Source organism: Miniopterus natalensis, chromosome 19 (assembly GCF_054644295.1).
Source record: "Miniopterus natalensis isolate mMinNat1 chromosome 19, mMinNat1.hap1, whole genome shotgun sequence".
Taxonomy (NCBI): domain Eukaryota; kingdom Metazoa; phylum Chordata; class Mammalia; order Chiroptera; family Miniopteridae; genus Miniopterus; species Miniopterus natalensis.
This window is the reverse complement of record NC_142099.1, coordinates 14515362-14533747: the sequence shown is the minus strand read 5'-3', so window position 1 is coordinate 14533747 and position 18386 is coordinate 14515362. Positions and strand designations below refer to the sequence as shown.

Sequence of the window (18386 nt, the reverse complement as noted above, 5' to 3'; positions counted from 1 at the left end):
GGCCATCGCCCCAAGGCAAAGGTCTTCTTCCTTCCTGCTAGGGGCCCCTTGCACGACCCCTCAGGCCAACACTGCCTGCCCCAGGGTGAGAAGGTGAGTTTTGGTTTCCTCCCATCTCTGTGGGGCTGACAGACAGTGGTCAGGCACCTCCTGACCATCCCTGTCTTTTTCCAGATGTCAGAGGGTCTTCTCCGAGTTGCCTGCCACGAATAGGAGCCCCTCTGGGTCACTTGTCTAAAGGAGCCACTAGTGAGTGGACACTAGGGTGGCCACTCCCTGGAGAGGATGAGGGAAGTGACATTGGATGTGTATCAAATTGGGAATCCAGGCTGGTAAGGCTCAGATGGAGCCAGAGAAGAGGGTACTAGGTGGGGCCCTGGGCACATGGTCGGGAGGGGGGTCACTTGATGGGACCTTGGATGTACAGTCAGGAGCTTGAAATCAAGTCCTCAGCTACCCCTGATGCTGACTGAAGCAAAGGCCCTCAAAGGGGCCACATGTCTAAAAGTTTTGATGTCTTGCTGTTGAAAGGAGGCTTGAAGGGCCATGAAACTGGTGTTCAAAGTGGGTGTGGTGAAGGGTGGGGTGAGTACAGGGCCTGGGTATCTAGATTACTCTAACTCAGGGCTATTTGCCTTTCTCCAAGGCCAGGAGACATAGCTGCCTGCCCCGTGTCTTGGCTGAGTAGATATTCCAGCCGCAGCTTAGATATGCCCCTCGTTTGGTTGCTGGGAAGCCAGGACATCTGAAGAGTTTGGCCTGTAGGACTGAACAGCCCAGAAGCTTCTCTTCCCACCTTCATCATTCCCACCACAGAAGACAGAAGAGAAGAGATAGGGGCCTTGATAAGCAAGGGGTGCCGATGGGCAGAAGGGAGGTGCTCCCAGGATAAAGACATTGATTGAAAGCCCAGGACAAAAAAGGGAGGGCTTATTCAGGGCACAAGATATGCCTCCCTACCTCTCTCCCCACCTTCACCCACCCCGTGGCTGCAGCTCTCAAGCACTACGGTTCCCAAATGTCAGACAGAGAAAGGACAGGAAAGGATGGGGTTGCCAGAGAAGTAGGAGGAGAGAGAAACAGAGGCAGGCGTGGGAGAGACAGAGAGGCAGGGGGCCAGGAGTTTAGTTCCTCTGTACACAGGTGGAATGGAAGCTGAGAGGCTACCTCAGGACTTCTTCCCCACCTGCCCTTTTGCTCGCTGTGGGTCTCCCCCCAACACTGGTGAGCAACAGCTTGGAGACACTGGGGGGGCGCACATCCTAAGGGAGCAGAGGATCACTCAGGTTCCCTCCCTCTTAGGTTGTGTCAGGTTGGTCCTTATGCGTGATTGACAGGAAGGGGGGAGCGGGCAGAGGCGCAGAGGGAGAGAGGGAAGGATGAGCCATGCACAGGAAACTAGGGTGGCAGGGGGAAGAAATTCTGAGAACGCGGAGGAGGGTTCTCGAGAAAACGAGATGGGGATCTTTCTCTCCGGGAGGCAGAGAGAGGGGAGAGTGTGGACAAGGGGGCAGAGGTTGACAGCTGGGTCAGGTAGGAAGCAGTGGAGACGGAAGAGAGGGGTCCAACCGGTGTCCATCTCTCCCCAGGGCAGCCAGAGTGGAAATCAACCGCTGGTGAAGCAAGAGGAACGAAGGTGGGACTGTAGAGAGACCTCCAGAGCGTGGGAGGCACGGGTGCGAGGAGGCAGGGGTGGCCTCATTTGGAAGCAGGATTACACAAGGGAGAGACCTGCGTTCGGGAAGGCCGTGGACTGAAATAAGATAATGGACAACAAATGCTTTGTAAGCTGTAGAGCACTATAGAAATTATTGTCATTGTGATCTAATTGTGATAGCCTTAAATAGATGCTGCAGAAGTACATTTAGTACCTTGGAAAGATGGCCACGATGACCTGCAGAATGAAAGGAGCAAGTTACAAATAACGTGAGTGCCATTGTTTGCGTTTACACGGACAAACTCAGAAAAATACCTGGGAGTGTAAACACACATCTGGGAGATGGTATTGTGGATGATTTATGTCTTATTTTTGCTTATCTGTATCTTCTCTTTATGATTTTTTAAAGAACATACATTATTTACAGAGTGAAAAACAAGCAGTTTGCTTTAAAAAGGAGCTTCCTCCCTGCACAGGTGGTGGAGGTGGAGGTGGAGGCCCAGGAGGGGTGAGGTCCAAGCCTGCAGCTGGCTCTGCCATCTCTCTACCTGGTTGGGTACCTCGGAGTCTGACCCACTCCCACTGTCCAAAAACACTTTTCCTCCATGTTCTGGGCTGGGCCAGAGTCAGTTTTTGTGAACTTAGGATTGGCAGCATGTTGCTGTAACCCCACGATGTTTTGTGTCTGGGGAGATAAAAAATCAGGCAGGAGCCCTAGCTGGTTTGGCTCAGTGGTTAGAGCGTCGGCCTACAGACTGAAAGGTTCCGGGTTCGATTCTGACCAAGGGCACATGCCTCAGTTGCAGGCTTGATCCGGGCCCCAGTTGGGGCGCGTGTGGTAGGCAACCAATCGATGTGTCTCTCTCACATTGATGTTTCCCTCTCTCTCCTCCCTCTTCCACTCTTTCTGAAAAGCAATGGAAAAAATATTCTCAGGTGAGGATTAAAAAAAATAAAAATAAAGAAATTAGGCAGGAGGTAGAGAAAAGCAGACATTTCTCAGAGATTCCTGGCAACTCTGGCCCCCCCAAAAACAACAGCCCTCTGCTTGTAGTGTCTTTGGGCCATAAAAAGTGAGGGCATCTTTCCCTTCCAACCTTGCAGGATCAGCCTCCACCTACAGTGGTTCTCACGCACCCCTCGTTCCTTAGTACCATGCCCATCGCTTTTTCCATTCCCCCCCATCCTCTGCCCAGCTTTGCTTGCCAGTCTGAGTGTGGACCTTCTCACCCCAGCGGTCTCCCCCACATTCTTCCCCACTGGGCTCTCACCCTCCTCTCTTTCCCAGCCTGGAAATACCCTCCCTGGTCCTGTGAGCCCCTCCTCCAGAGCTGCTCTTCCCCGCCTACTTGGAATAGTATCTAATATCAATAATTCCTTATGCTGACAAAGAGCTTTCTATTTCCAAAGTGTGAGTGTGTGTGTATTAAAATCCACTTAAGAGAGAATGCAATCAGTGATCTGAGAGGCAAAATGACTTGCCTAAGATCACATAGCCAGTCCCTGGACATCCAGCCCCTTCCACCACCATCCTGTCTCAAGGGCTGAAAATAAGCTGAATTGTCCCCTCTTGTCCTTCAGTCCCTTCATTAACTCTCTTTTTTCTTTTTTTGGAGGGGGTCTGAAGTCTTTATTCATACTCAGTAATTCATATAAAGGACAAGTCTGTCTTAATTTTCCATATCATAAGAAAATATACCATAGTCACTGTTTTTGATGTGAACTCTCCTAGGAAATTCCTCTTGTGCCCACTCATTTTATAAGAATGTCATCTTGTGCTATTATGTCAATATTCTGCTTTATTTCTATTATATTTTTCATAAACTAAGGGAAAACTTTTTCTTTAAAAAGTTAGATGTTTTCTCTTAATTCCATATCATATTTACAGCTGAGGAAAAACTGTTTTAACTGAAGTGTAAAATGGTTAACAATGGCAAATGATATAGCCCTCTTAAAGTTTATAAAAAATGTATACCAAATAGACATTAATAAATAAAACAAGCACTTGGAAAAGTCCTTTGAAAGCAGACCTAGGGATGTCACCTACATCCTTTGCACAGATTTTGTTAATCTAAATCTTTCACTCAGTGACAGATTTCTCGTCTGAGCATCTTGCATTGCCTCCCCAATCTTTTGCTAAGTTCTTCCCTAATAATCGCAAAACAGGCAGCCTCAATCCATGGTCACACAGCCCCATGTGGCGCAGCAGCATCTCTGTGCTGAGCACTAGGGTCTCGGGGTTGGCCGTGTCCTTGCCGGCGATGTCCAGGCCTTCCCATGAACCAACTCGAAGATCGCGACCAGGTTGGCTGGCACCAATGCTTCTGCTTGGTGTCACACCAAGACCTCCAATCAGTCCCGCACACAATTATTTCAGGATATCTCCGTACAAATTTGGCATAACAAGAACATCAAATCAGGATGGATCTTGGACCATATTAAAACATACTGTATCAAGGTACATCTCATTAAATTTGATATCTTTACAGTTTTCTGCAACTTCCCTGCATTTTTGCAGAAAAAGCATCATTCACACGACGTTGGCTTTGTGATTGGCAGGGGGGGTGACATTGCTCCAGTGATTATTCCCGGCCCACTCACAGGCGAACTCCCCGATGGGTCTCCTCTCCTCCTCCGTGACGCGCTTGGTGCTCTGCACAGCTCTGTCCACCGTCACATGCTCGACCCCACTGTACTCTGTGTTCTCTCTAATGGTGACGATATTTACATCGTCCATTGAGACACGAGGTCAGGCATTTGCATAAAGGTCAAAGGTTTTACACAGCAATAAATTCACGGATGGGGGACCAGCTGCTATCGAGGTCATTAAAGGGGGTTTCAGGCCCATCTTGTTATTCTCCATGGACTCCTTGGCTTCGGAAGGGATCATCCACTTTCCTGCTGAATGGCAGTGACATTCAGCTCCTCCCACTGAATGGGCGCTTTGGCAGCATCAAAAATCTTCATAACTGAGGCTGAAATTTCTGGGCCAATACCATCCCCCGAAATTAAAGTTACTGTCTGAACACCACCAGCAAAACCTCCAGTCACCTGTTTTGGGTTGTGGAGTGCCCCTATCAGCGGAGAGACCTTGGACATCTGGGGTCCCCACGATCATGTCTCTCTCCTCTCACCGGGGCCACAGCAAGGCATTAGTGTGCAGTCACTCCTTTCTTTATCTCTAAATTGCATCTTCCCCGCCAGCCTTCCACTTCTAACTGCAAACTCCCTTCTCAGCATCAGGACCACTCCAGAGCAATCCAAACCCTCTGTTTCAATCAGTTATGGCAGCTCATACTGATATCTGGGAACTCAGGGAGAGCGTTCTGGGAGGGAACACCAGCCGACCAGCCACCTCCTACATATTCCTCCTGAACTCTTCCTGTCATCAACCCAGCTCAGACTCCGGCCTCCACAACCCAGCCAGAGGGAAGAGCTGAGGTTTTCCCCTCCCCCCAGCTAGGAGGAGCTTGCAGAAAAGGAAGGAACAAAATACCTGAGCTCCTCCTACATCTCAGACAGGTGCTCTGCTGGGCTCAGCACCCATTCACTGCGGGAATCCTGCAAACCCTTCCACAGAGGTGATCTTCCCCATTTCCCAGGTGAGGCACCTGGAGCTCGAAGAGATCCAGTAACTTACCCGGATGACCTTGGCGTACGGTGGAAGGAGATGAAAAACAAATAAGGGTGAGAAACAGTCACAGCCCCAGAGAGGCTCAGGCTCTCCAAGTGCCATTCATCTGATGAAATGTGGAGACGCATGTGAGATTCCTGGCAGCCCCGTAACCTGGTCTGCATCTGGACAGAGTTGTTGATGGGTCAGCTGTACCTGGGTCTAAGAAAACCCTCCGCTTGCCAGTGCCTCTGCCTGGGCCCAGGCCTCCAGACAAAGAGAGAGTGATTCCATTTTAAAAGTGAAAAATGCTTCTGTTGCAGTTATCACAAAGTATCAGAGTGGAAGGCACCGTTTCCAGAAGTGGGCTGTGCAAAGCAGTAACTCCAGCCACGCAGGGCATCGATCGACCCGCAGAGCCCTGGCGTTCATGGGGCTGCACTGAGCGGGCTCCTGTCTCCCGCTGACCAATTACATGGCAGGTTATGGAGAAGGTGGCAATCAGGTGTGAGGGGAGGGGGCCGGATGCTTAATACCAAGCAGTGCTAATCCTCACGGTGTCCTACGCTGGGGGATGGAGGGAGAAAGAATCCATTTCCAGGGTCCTCCCTGTCCAAAGCCAGAATCCTGAGGTGGAGGTGACCAGGGTTCTGGAATTCTCTGCTGAATCTGGGCTGGGTAGGCAGACTTCTGGGCTGGAAGGGGCTGTACAACTCCTCCATACCCCTCCTTTCTGCCTTTTTTCTTTGTTTCCATCTTCCCCAACACCTTTCAGGCTGGTTCTGCCCCATCCCAGCCCTGGACCAGCCTCCCTACTTCCCAGAGCAAGCAATTCACAGAGGCAGGAAGCTGTAACTGAACTGGTACAGGCGTGGCTGGCCTGGGAGAGGCAGGCTGCACGTGCAGGAGCCTACAAGGGAGCCCACTGGCCCCAAGGTGATTCTCAGGCTGAGGTTGGCAGACTGGCCCTGTGACTGTGCCCTTTGCTCCAGGCCACTGCATCCCTGTTCCACCTGCTCCAGACACTTCTCCAGACCTCAAAGAGCTGGCCCCTTCTTACCTGGTGAGTGGATTAAAGTGGCTGTTACCTGCTCAGGGGAGGCCTTCCAAAGCAGCATCTACTCTACATCTAACACCCTACATTATCATCTTCATAACTCAGATCACAATCCGAATTGTTTATTTGTTCACAAGTTTCTTTTTCTCTCCCAGACCAGAACGAAGGGCCCAGAGAGCAAGGCTATGCATGTTGCTGCTATATCCATTGCGCTTAGGCTGTTGACACATCATGGGAGAGTTCACCTCTGTTGAATGGGCCAACTGGATGGTCCTCCATTTCTTACTATTACTCTATTGATATAATAAATAAAATAATAATACTGAGTACAACAGCCTTTTCCAAGGTCCATAAGTTTAGTACCTATGTTTTCTTCTATGTAGTTTATTGTTTCAGATCTTATATTTAGATCTTTGATCCACTTTTAATTAATTTTTGTACAAGAGAACAAACTATAATCTAGTTTCATTCTTTTGCATGTGGCTTTCCAATTTTCCCAGCACCATATATCAAAGAGGCTTTCTTTACTCCATTGTGTGTTTTTTGTTCCATTGTTTTTTGTTCCATTGTTGAAAATTATCTGCCCATATACATGTGGTTTTATTTCTGGGCTCTCAATTCTGTTCCATTGATCTGTGTGTCTGCTTTTCTGCCAGTACCATGCTGTTTTCATTATTGTAGCTCTGTAGTGTAATTTGAAGTCAGGTGGTGTGATACCTCTGGTTTGTTCTTTTTTTTTTCAGGGTTGCTTTGGCTATTTGAAGTCTTTTATGGTTCCATACAAATATGATGCTTTTTTTGTTCTATTTCTTTAAAAAAATGACATTGGGATTTTGATGGGGATTGTATTAAATCTGTATATTTCTTTGGGTAATATGGCTATTTTAACTATGTTGATTCTTCCAATCCATGAACATGGAATATCTTTCAATTTCATTATGTCTTGTTCAATCTCTTTTAATAATGCTTTGTGGCTTTCAATATATAGGTCCTTCACATCCTTTGTTAAGTTTGTTCCTAGGTATTTTATTCTTTTGGTTGCAATTGCAGAAGGAATTGTTTTTTCATTTCTTTTTCTGAAGCTTCATTGTTAGTAAATAGGAAAGCAATGGATTTTTGTACATTAATTTTGTATCCTGCAAATTTACTGTATTTGTTTATTGTTTCTAATAGGGTTTCTAAAAAATATATTTTTATTGATTTCAGAGAGAGGAAGGGAGAGGGAGAGAGATAGAAACATCAATGATGAAAGAGAGTCATTGATCAGGTGTCTCCTGCACGCCCCTGCTGGGGATAGAGCCCACAACCTGGGCATGTGCCCTGGCCAGGAATCGAATCAGGATCTCTTGGATCATAGGTCAAGGCTCAACTGCTGAGCCATACCAGCTGGGCTCTAATGGTTTTTTGGTGGAGTCTTTAGGGTTTTCTATATACAGAATCATGCCCCCTTACCTCATGAGACAAAATCCTTTTTCTCTCTAGGTTCTTCTCAGCAAGAATAGTTGGCCTAAATCATGGTGAAATTAGTAAGAAATCTAGATTATATGCCAACTCCACAACCAACTCCTGACACACTGAAAAACCCTGGCTAAGGCACTTTTCCAAGCTTCAGTTTTCCCTTCTGGAAAAGGGATAATGTTCTGGGTCCCCTTCTCATTTGTGAGGGATCAAATGAGAGAGAAATGGGATTGGTTCTCCAGTGCAGCAGAAGACACAAGCCCACTGCAAGTTTAAGACACGAGCATTGAAGTTATTAACAACTGCTAATAGTGTCACTACTAACAACAGTTGGCCTAGTTGGAGGAAATTCTCCCTCCTTCCCTCCCTCTAGGTTTGTCTGGTTTACCCTAACCCAGCTCTATAATCTGCTGGAGGATTAACCCAGGCCCCCTCCTCCCTACCCTTTGTCTCACAGATTTCATATGACCTCAAAATGTCCTTCCACAAGTCTGACCTACATCCTTCCTGTTGCAGCCCTGCCCACTCCCCTTCTCATGTGTTCTAAGGACATAATCCTGAGTATAAATCTCCAGGGAGTACAAAGCTTGAGTACCTTATAGAGCTTATCTTTCTGAGGTTGATATCCCCACTGCCAAGGCTCAGAGCAGAAGCTGAGAGAGAGACAGTGAGAGACAGAGAAAGGGAAATCCCAGTCTAGAGTGAGGGAGTAAAGAAAGAAACAAGGGGGATTGAGGTCAGATAGCAGTATGGAATTCCTAACATCCAGACACAGAGTGACAAATACCCGCCACCACACCACCACCACCTTCAGCTGCCTGTCTTCTGGGGGCGGGATTGTTGTCTTATGGCTTTCCATGACGTGAGTCCTCCGCTAGGGCTAGGGCTGTGGGTAACGCGACATTTCCTGCCCAGGGGGCTGGAGTGAAAGGAGAGTTGCTGAGTGTGCACACCTTTTGAGAGCACAGACATACACCCTGCTCCTGGGCTCCTTCTTAGGCCCCCATGGAGTTCTCCCTGGCCCAGATAAGCTCCCAAGGTAAGTGTGATGTTTAAGAATGTGGATGGGACGGGACAACACCCCCACAGCCTGCTCTCTACTGGGCCAGAGCCCTACCCCAAGCCAGGGCTGGCAGGCTGATCAGCAGGGGGCCCACAACCCCTTCTCCTTCTCTGGGACTGCACGTCCCTCAGCCCTGAGAACAAAGGTGAAAAGGGTCTGCTGTGTGCTTCTTGGAGAGGAGGGAGGAGGGAGCAGGAGGGATGGGGGAAGCCACAGGAAACTGGGCCGGAAGAGGGGCTTGCACTAAAGAAATCTGCCTCCCCTCCCTGATTGTGGGACTGACTTCCAGGCCACCAGAAGGCCAGCTGACATCCAGCTCCCCTTTCTGGTACCCAGTTTCCCCAACAAGCCCCTCTGCTCCCTCAGCCCCTCTGAACCTCCTTGGCTCCATACACTCCTCTTCCCTGATAAATACCCCCGCCACACACACAGCCTCACTGTCTTACCTGCATTTCTCCTGCTATCATAACTGTCCCTGTCCTATAGGTCCCTAGTCAGAGGCATGCAGGGCGCTTCTAAGCCTGGGGGAGGGGTGGGCAGCAGAGAGAGGCAGTCCCTCACTGAGAAGCCCCACCTGTCCTCTTTGTGCTAACAGGGAGTTACAAAGCCCCCACTCCAACCTTCACCACGTTCCAGTCCTTGGACTCGACCCAAAAAAGCTGCAAGGGCCTGGGCTTGCTTCCAGAGCCCAGACTCCAGGCCCTGAAGGCTGAAGAGACCCCGTTCAGCCACAGAGCCCCGGATGTCCATGCTGCGGTGAGTGGGAACCTGGGTATGCAGCTCCTTCATCTGCTCTCAAGCCTCCCATGGGTGAAGACATACAGATGGACAAAGGCCAATGGGGAGAAAGCTGAAGTGAGCTGGGGCTGCCTACAGGGCAAGGGTACAGAGAGAGGCAAAGGGGATGGGAAGTCCCTCCTTTGTGTGCTGAACTGCTCACTCACTGCTCCTCTGCCCCTGGGAAGCTCAGGCTGAGTCCCCAGGTGACCAGGGTACAGTGTATCAGGTCCCGGAAGCAGGCATCTGCATCTTTGTCCTTGGCCTTCATTTGCCTGACACAGCCCATCTCAGTCTTTCTAGCCCACCAGCTCAGTTCCTCCTCCTGTAGGGTGAGCTCTCCCTTACTCCAGCCTCTGGGGTGACCTGCATCATCTTTTTTCATCCTCCAGGCCAGGGTATGACTTTCTGTCATCTGGAAGGGCTCACCCTCATTTAAGCACAGTTTAACAGCTTACCACTGCTGGTTTAAAGGCCCTCAGGATCCAGGGGGAAGTAGAAAGAAATGTCTCAGAAACCAAAACAGCTGGAGCTGAAGAAGGGATTTAAGTTAGACCTTGGGAAGGACTTTCTGGGCAATTGTACTTAAAATAAGCAACGGGCGGGGGGTGGGGGGGGGCTGGGAGCTTCCTCTCCATGCCCAGCGGGGTCTGGGGATGAGGGTGAGAGGGCAGTCGCTGGCTTGGAGTCCGGGGAAAGCCCACGAATCCTGGCAACTTTCCCTCCTTAAACTCTTCCCCTGACTGGTTATCTCCGCAGGCCCTGGGGGCTGCCTCCGGTCAAGAGGACACCGGAAAGGCTGAGGAGGTGCCTAGGGAAGGAGGCCAGGCTCTGCAGGCTGAGACCCTGGCTTGGTTCCAGAAGACCCAAGCCCAGGGACTCCTGCAGCACGGGGCAGCCCCTCCGTGGTTCCACGGCTTCATCACTCGGAGGTGAGTCACCTAGGAGGAAACGAATGGGCCCAGGGAGGACCAGGGGCAAGGCCTGGGTCCTGCAGCCAGTCAAGAGTAGATTGAGGCTGCAAGTCCAGGCTATGACTCCTGGAGGTTCCCAGGCCATTCACTAAGGATCTCTCCTGGAGGAGATCCTCGGAGAGGCTCCAGTCCAACCCTCTCTGGACCTCAGTTTCTCCTCTCTGGCTCAGTTATCCTCCTATATCTAAGGCCTCTAATCCTCAGGGTTTCCACCTGGGTCTCAGGCTCTCTGGGCTCACCCAGCCCCCTCCTCTTTCCTCCCTCCCCTGCAGTTCCTACCTCCTCCCCCACTTCTCAGCTTCACCTCTGTGTCTTTGTTCACCACCCCCTTCAGCTTGACCTTTGACATCTAGAAGTCAGCCACCAACCCCGTAGTTGCGGCCGCAGCAGCATCACCACCATTCCAGTTCCGCCACCCCACCCCACCCCCTGCCAGACCACACACACCGCCGGGGCCCTTCCAGGATGGGGCCAGGAGGGTGCAGGCCTGGGAGTCGCGCCGGGTGGGACCCCTCGGCCCGTCCGAGCCCAGGCCCTCCAGCGGAAGAGCAGCGCCCACATCCTCTCTCCTACCTCCACCTTTCTCTAGCCGCTTTGGTCCGCTTGGTTGGGGGTAGGGGTCCCCCATGAGAGCCCGCGAGGCAGGGGTCAAGGCTGCAAGAGTCAGGGCAGCGTCTGTCTCTTCTCCGTCACCCACAGAGAGGCCGAAAGGCTGCTGGAGACCAAGCCGCAGGGATGCTACTTGGTGCGGTTCAGCGAAAGCGCGGTGACCTTTGTGCTGACTTACAGGTGAGGGGCGGGGCCTCGGGCTACTCGGGGGCGCGGCACTGGGCGCCCTCGGGGGTGTGAGGGGCGGGGCTGCTCTCCGCTCCCTCCCCCTCCCTCCCCCCTCCCCAACCCCACTGAGAGTGGGACGCCCGGCGCGGGGCGGGTAGGGGGCACGCCTCGTGCCCGAGGCCCGGGCCTGGAGGGCTGGGAGTGTGGGGGAGCAGATCTGATCCCCACGGGCGCCCACCAGGAGCCGGACTTGCTGCCGCCACTTCCTGCTGGCGCAGCTCGAGGACGGTCGACACGTGGTGCTGGGCGAGGACAGCGCCCACGCGCGGCTGCAGGACCTGCTGCGGCACTACTCCGGGGCCCCGCTCAGCCCCTACGGGGAGACTCTCAGCCAGCCCCTCGCCCGCCAGGTACGCCGCGCCCATCCCCGCCCTGACCCTCGCCCGGGACCCAGGCCAGCGCCCCTTCTCCTGCAGGGCCCAGGCCGCAGGGCCATGGCACCAGGCACTTTCTCATCCAGACAAGACTGCCCAGCTGTGCCTCCCTTGCCCACATATCTCCGTGGGAAGCCCTTCGAGAAAGATGCATGCTGGGGAGAGGGAATTCTTGAGAGACCAGCCCAGAGAGGCACACGGGTCATTTGTGGGTTTTATTTTGTTTTGGCTTTTGGTTTCTTAATTTATTGATTTTAGAGAAAGAAGAAGGGAGAGAGAGAAATACTGATTCGTTGTTCCACCCATGCATGCATTCACTGGTTGATTCCTGTATGTGCCCTGACCTGGGATCAAACCCACAACCTTGGGGCGTCCGTCGATGCTCTAATCAGCTGAGCCACCCAGTCAGGCAGGTCATTTGTTTTGCTTTTAATTAAAAGATATTTACTGAGTGCCCAGCATGTCCCAGATGCCGGCAGGCCCTGGAAATAGAGCTGTGGACAGACAGGCGGGTCCCAAACCCACAAAGCTTACTTACCAGCAGCAAAGATAGGCAAATAATGGGAAACAAGTATGAGGGTGTGATGAGAGAGGAAATACAGAGCCCGGTGCCATTTCCCTCACTTGGCCGGGAGCTGTGTCAGGGAGTGCCTCCCTGAGGAAGCTCAGGCAGTTCTAAGGGACCACTCTGTGCCAGGCATTGGTCTGGGCACTGGGAAAAGAGCCATAAACAAAGCTGACCAAAACATCCCTGCCTTCATGGAGTTTACATTCTAGTGGGAGGAGACAGGCAATGAACACACAATACAGGTAGCAAACAGATAATACATAATAATATGTTTTATAATGATAAGTAAGTGCTAAGAAGAAAAACCAAGCAGTGACAGGAAGTGACAGGTTTGGGGCTATTTTACATAGAGAAATCAGGGAAGGCTACTCTGGTAAAGGGACATTTGAGCCAAGGCCTAAAGGAAGTAAGGGAGAAAGCCATGCAGATTACTAGAGGAAAAGCCCTCTTGACAGAAAGAACAGCAAGTGCAAAGGCCCTGAGGTAGGAGGATGCTTGATGTGTTTGAAGAAGAGTGAGAGCAGTGAGGAAGCTACCGTCAGTGGAAAGGCAGGAGGTGAGATCAGAGAGGTGAAGGGAGGAGGCCATGTAGACTCTTGTATGGATTTGAGATTTTAGTCTGAGTGAAATGATATGACACTCGACAGTTGTAACCTGAGGAGTGACATGACCTGGCAAGTTTGGAAGGGGAAGGGTGACCAGAAGGAGGCTACTACAATACTTCAGGTGAGATGATGGCAGCCTGGACCAGGATGGTACAGGCAGACGGACAAGGAGGTAGACTGCTGGGTCTGTTTTGAAGGTGGGGCTGGCTGAGGAGTGTGAAAAGATGAGTTCTTGCTGACAGTGCTACTGGATGGGGACTGGGCCTCGAGTGGGTTTGCCTCCGGCCCACCCATAGTATGTGGGTTCTTTACTGTGCAGGAAAGAATTCGCAGTATGAGTCCAGGTGATTTTGAGAATACATTTATTAAAGCTGGGGACAGTGAAACAAAGGAAGGGCTTAGGGTAGAAGAAGCAACAGGAGAGAGCCTAGGTGGTGCCCTGTTTTGGCTCCCTAGAAATGTTATAGGAAAGAAGTGAGCCAAGCAGGGCTGCTGTTAGCTCACTGGGAAGTAAAAGTCAGTGACAGAAGAACTCACTGGGAAGTCAGAAAAAAAACGGGGCCTTGGAGACAGGTTCAGGGGGGAAGCCTGGGACAAGCTGCTTCTGCCTGCTGCTCCCCTGGTTGCAAGTCTTGTGGGGACCCTTAGAGTTTAGGAGAAAGAGAGCAGAGATGCATGGCGTGGGTGTGCTCTAGGGAAAGTGAGGCTTGTGGCTTTTTGTCTGTATTTGGCCCGTGGGAATCCTAGGGGAGAGTATCAATAGAATATTCATTAGCTTTTCAGGTGTGTCCTTCAATATGTTGATTCATCAAAATGTGCATATAGAGAGGTCAGGGGTTATTTTTTGGTTAGTTTTACTTTTAAAGAACATTATTGAAGAAGCTGGTCTGCCCCAGGACAGTCTAGAATGTGTAAACCACTTGCTCCTAAGTGTCCTTGGTTAAGGAAAGAAAACCTTGTGATTCATTTAGCTTGCTGTGAATTGCTCAAATCGTTTGGCCTGTGTTAATGATTTTGTCTCAGTTTCCCTTACTCCACTTGTCAAAGAATTTCCCTAGCTTCTTACCATCCTGCCACAAGAGGAGGAAGCTATAGAAGGAGCAAGTCTGGGGGCAGTGGAGATCAGGAGGTCACTTTTGACATGTACAGTTTGAAATATCCATTTGATATCCACATGGAGATGTCAAGTAAGCAGTTGGAATATACTGGCCTGGAGTTTGGGACAGAGGTCTGGAGTGGAGATAAGTATTTGAGGGTCATCAGCATGTTGCTGGATTGATTCTAAAGCCTTTAGGAGGGGTGAAATCTCACTCAGGAGAGTGTAGATGGAAAAGAAAGGACTACCAAGTGTTCAGCATTTAGTTTGCAGAAATGAGAGAACCTACAAAGAAAATTGAGAAGGAGCAGCCAGAGAGAGAGAGGAGAAAACCAGGAGAGTGTGATGGTCTGGAAGCCAAGCAGAAAAAGCAAGTCAAGGAAGAACAAGTGCATAGGGTCCAGAACTGACCATTGAATTTAGCCAAGAAGTCATTGGTGACCTGGGCAAGAACGGTTTCATGGAGCTTAATTGAATCAGTTCAAAGAAGTGGGGAGTATGCCTATAGGTGACTCTTTTGTGGAATTTTGTGAGGAATAGGGGGAGACCTGAAGATTCTGGAGCAATGAGGACAAGGTGTAGGGAAGTTTGGAGGCGAGGGGAGCCAGCTGGAACCAACAGAGCTGAAGGCAGAACTCTTGGAGACCAAGCCCTATGATCTGGTCTCAAAGGGTTTTGTCATTCAGTATCTTTGGAGTTTGGACTTTATCAGGGAGTAATGGGCAGCCATCGAAGGATAGTTACGAGAGTTTCTGCAGGCTCACTGCCCAGAGTGGAGAACGGACTGACAGGGCAAGATAATGCAAGGGGAGAATTTAAGAGGCTTGGACTAGGGTGGTGACTGTGGGCATGCAGAGAAGTGTGCAGATGTAAATATATTTAGGCAGTGGAAGGAGTAGGGCTGTGCTGCATCAGATGTGGGTAGGGAGGAGTCAAAGTTGACCTCTAAGGTGCTATTGTGGCCACAGGGTGAAGGTGCTGCTTTTTGTTCATAAAGGGGATGCTGGGGGGGGGGGGCAGGGAGTAAGAATTCTGAATTGGATGCATGAAGCCTGCGGCGCCTGTACACCTCCAGATGGTGACACGCACTTGGTGGATTGCAGGAGCACAGGAAAAGCCTGTGGCCTGAGCATGCCGGCAGAAATGGGCATATGGGAGCATTCATGACCCCAGGGCTAAATGCTGAACTAAAAGTGTACCTATTGTGGGAGGGAAATGTCCCACTGCCAGGCTCACCTCCCCTGAGGCAGTCTCTCTGCCCTAAAATATCTAGCTTACAGGCCCATAAAGTACTCCTCTGGCACCTGCAGAAGAAAACGTAGGCACAGCAGTCTTGGAGATCTGTCATGCCAAAATTTTTAACTTAAGACTTCTCAAGCCTTGTTGCATTTTTTCTTTCTTTCTTTTTTTTTTTAATCTTCACCAGAGGATATATTTTCCATTGTTTTTCAGAGAGAGTGGAAGGGGGAGAGAGAGAGAAACATCGATGTAGGAGAGACACATCAATTGGTTGCCTCCCACATGCCCCCAACCGAGGTACGTGCCCTATGGTCAGAACCGAACCCGGGACCCTTCAGTCTGCAGGCTGATGCTCTGACCACTGAGCAAAACTGGCTAGGTGAAGCCTTGCTGCATTTTTACAACCACAGGCATAAATGGAGACCTGCCTGGCGCTGTGTTCCAGATGAAATTAAGTTGAATGCTAGATATTGCCTGTGACCAGAGCTACTTCCCCATCACTCCCTGGTCTCTTTGCCATCTTCATAGCCTCTTCTTCACCCAGGGCACCCAGCACAGGCCAAATTCCTGTGCCTCTCCCAGCCATCCTCCACCTGGACTGGTTTATTTTTTCCTTCTGGACCACCTGCCCACCCCCACCTGCTGTCCCTCCTCAACCAAGTCCCTCAAACCTCCTTTCCCTGCAGACTCCTGAGCCAGCAGGACTTTCCCTAAGGAATGAAGAATCAGACTCTGGAAGCAAAAGCGAGGACTCATACCCCCAGTATAGCCCAATCCTCAAAAAGGAGCCCAGAGCCCCCACGCAGAAAGAGGGGGGCAGTGAGCCAAAGGAGGTATTGGGCTGGAAGAACCGGGAGGGGGCCGGGCAGGAGGGAGGCGAGGACCCAGGAGGCAAAAAGGAGACAGCGGCCAGTGAGGAGTGGGGCCAGTTTGGAGGAGCGGGGTCTGCAGAGGGCACAGTCTGGGGCTGGGGTGCTAGCTCCCACTGTGACCCTTCCTGAGTTGCTCTGACCCACTCTCTTTCCTGGTGTCATCTTCTCTTCTAGCCTTCCCAGCGACCAAGGCCCAAGCCTCCTGTTCCTGCCAAACCTCAGCTATCACCCGAAGTCTACACAAGCCCAGCTTCGAGACACCGCCCAGCCCTGCCCTCCAACCCCTCCAACCCCATCTACCACGAGCCCGATGAACCCATAGCTTTCTATGCTATGGGCAGGGGCAGCCCCGGGGAAGCCCCCAACAACATTTATGCCGAGGTGGAGGTGGGGCTGGACGTGCCATCAGGGGGAAAGGGCCCACCGTGCATCCTCTGGCACTCGGCCCTCAGGAAGTGCCGATCCAGGCCTGTCCCAGGAAGCCAGGTAAATGGGGGTGCAGGGAAAAGCTGGATCACAAGAAGGACTTCCTGAAAGCTAGTTTGGGAAGGGTTCACATTGGATGCCTGGGTCAGGGTGAAGGTCAGAGGTCTGAGGTGAGATGGGAAGGACAGAGTCCAGGCTGCCAGCATTCCTTTTGCAGGCCCAGGGATTACTCCCTCTGCTCGCCCTGGAGTCACTGGGAGAGGGCCTAGGACTTATTCATCTCCGTTTCCAAAGCACCCAGCACAGTGCCTGGCACAGAGCAGGCGCTCAGGAAATGTTCGTTGAATGAACGAGAGGGATGTAGCCCTCCTCTGTGCAGGCCAAAGACTGTTAAGACCAGATGTCTTGGCCCTTGAAGCTGCAGATAGGCCTGAAAGGGTGTGACCTAAGACTGTCCTTCTCTTTGCAGAATCCAGGTGGCCAGCAACTGCATTCTGACAACTCTGTGGCTAGACAAGGCCCTCCCGTGCCCCACAAGCCCCTGCCTCTCGGGGGACACAGCCTCCCTCACATCATCTCTAGACAGGTGCTCCAGGACAGAGGACAGGCATGTCTTCCCCTGGGGCCTCCTCAGTAGCCAGTGAGTCTGAGCTGAGGGAGGATAACCTGGGACATCAGGTCTAGAGAACTTCACACACACCCAGGTGCCCTAAGGAAATGTGGATGAACAAACTGTAGGTGACTGATCAAAACCTGGAAAGGACCTCAGCTGTCATCTATTGCAAAGATGGCAAAAATGTGTCACCTTGTATCCCAACTCCGGTCCATTGGTCCTTGCTGCTTATGGCGCTGCATTGGGAAGGATGTTAAGGTCATATCTGAACTCAGCAGAAAAGAGCACCGTGATTGATTAGTGATGTCTGCCGTGGGTGAGGGAAGGAAGAGGAACAGCATCGTTTTTCGTCCTTCCTGATCAAGTCCAACTCCCTCACTGTGCAGATAGGAAACAAAAAGCCAGAGTGGGATAGTGCCTTGGATGAGGTCAAGGACTGGAAACCAGGCCTCCTAATTCCCTAGTTTAGTGCTACTTTCCTGACCCCACATCCACTAAGTCTTCACAAATTTCCTAACATAGGAAATCTGGCTGCTTTCCTGAGTTCCACTGCATTGGGTCCCCGGGTTCCCTTCCTCCAGATCCCAGCGTAGCCGTTACCTTGACAGGTCTGGGACCCCCACAAAGAAGCCTGGAGGTCAGAGGAGCAAATGTGGAATCCACTTTCTTTTAGGGACACACCCACCGGTTCCCTCTGACTCCTGTGTTTGGTGCTCCTCTAAGGATGTGGCCTAGGAGGGCCCTGCTGCCTCCCACTGCCCTGGCCTCTCCTCATGGAGCCTGATTTCCTTGGCCCTCTGAGCCTTTGGGTCTGGGCCCTGGTCCAATGCTGCTGTTGTCTGAGGGTTGGTTTGGTGAGAACAGATGTTAGAACTTGTTTGTTGATTCTTGTCTGGCTAATAAATCATCACCAACCACCTTCCCCTACAGGGATCCAAGTACTCCAGGCTCCTTCTGTCTCTGACTCTCTCTCATATTGTAGAAAGGCAGGTGGTTGAACAGCCATTGCAGTGGGAGGAGAGGGGTCTGGGGATTGAGAGACACCTGGGCAAGGGTCACAGGCCTGTGGCCGGGGGGTCAGGAGACACCAAGACAAGGGACACAAACCTTTCTCTGCAAAATATTCCTTCCCTGGCTGGGTTGGCTGGGCAGGCAGC

The 18386-nt window shown here is 51.3% G+C and overlaps 1 protein-coding gene and 1 pseudogene across 1 annotated transcript; one reads left to right on the top strand and one right to left on the bottom strand.

Annotated features, from left to right (window-relative positions):
- Positions 1–3723: 3723 nt before the first annotated feature.
- Positions 3724–4756, bottom strand: LOC107543792 (isocitrate dehydrogenase [NAD] subunit alpha, mitochondrial pseudogene; annotated as a pseudogene).
- Positions 4757–8740: 3984 nt separating this feature from the next.
- On the top strand, positions 8741–18170 carry SH2D2A (SH2 domain containing 2A). The gene is made up of 8 exons (XM_087828270.1): positions 8741–8824; positions 9444–9604; positions 10385–10557; positions 11299–11388; positions 11618–11786; positions 16005–16151; positions 16374–16676; positions 17086–18170. The coding sequence occupies exons 1-8, from the start codon at positions 8791–8793 to the stop codon at positions 17251–17253; spliced, it is 1245 nt and encodes a 414-aa protein (XP_087684396.1). The 5' UTR covers positions 8741–8790; the 3' UTR covers positions 17254–18170.
- The last annotated feature ends 216 nt before the right edge of the window (positions 18171–18386 follow it).

Excerpts from the sequence above, each read along its gene's own strand:
- SH2D2A (XM_087828270.1), top strand. The coding sequence starts at position 8,791 with ATGGAGTTCTCCCTGGCCCAGATAAGCTCCCAAG. Across the intron at positions 10,558-11,298 it reads CACGGCTTCATCACTCGGAG|AGAGGCCGAAAGGCTGCTGG; the intron begins GTGAGTCACCTA and ends CGTCACCCACAG. Across the intron at positions 11,787-16,004 it reads GCCAGCCCCTCGCCCGCCAG|ACTCCTGAGCCAGCAGGACT; the intron begins GTACGCCGCGCC and ends CTTTCCCTGCAG.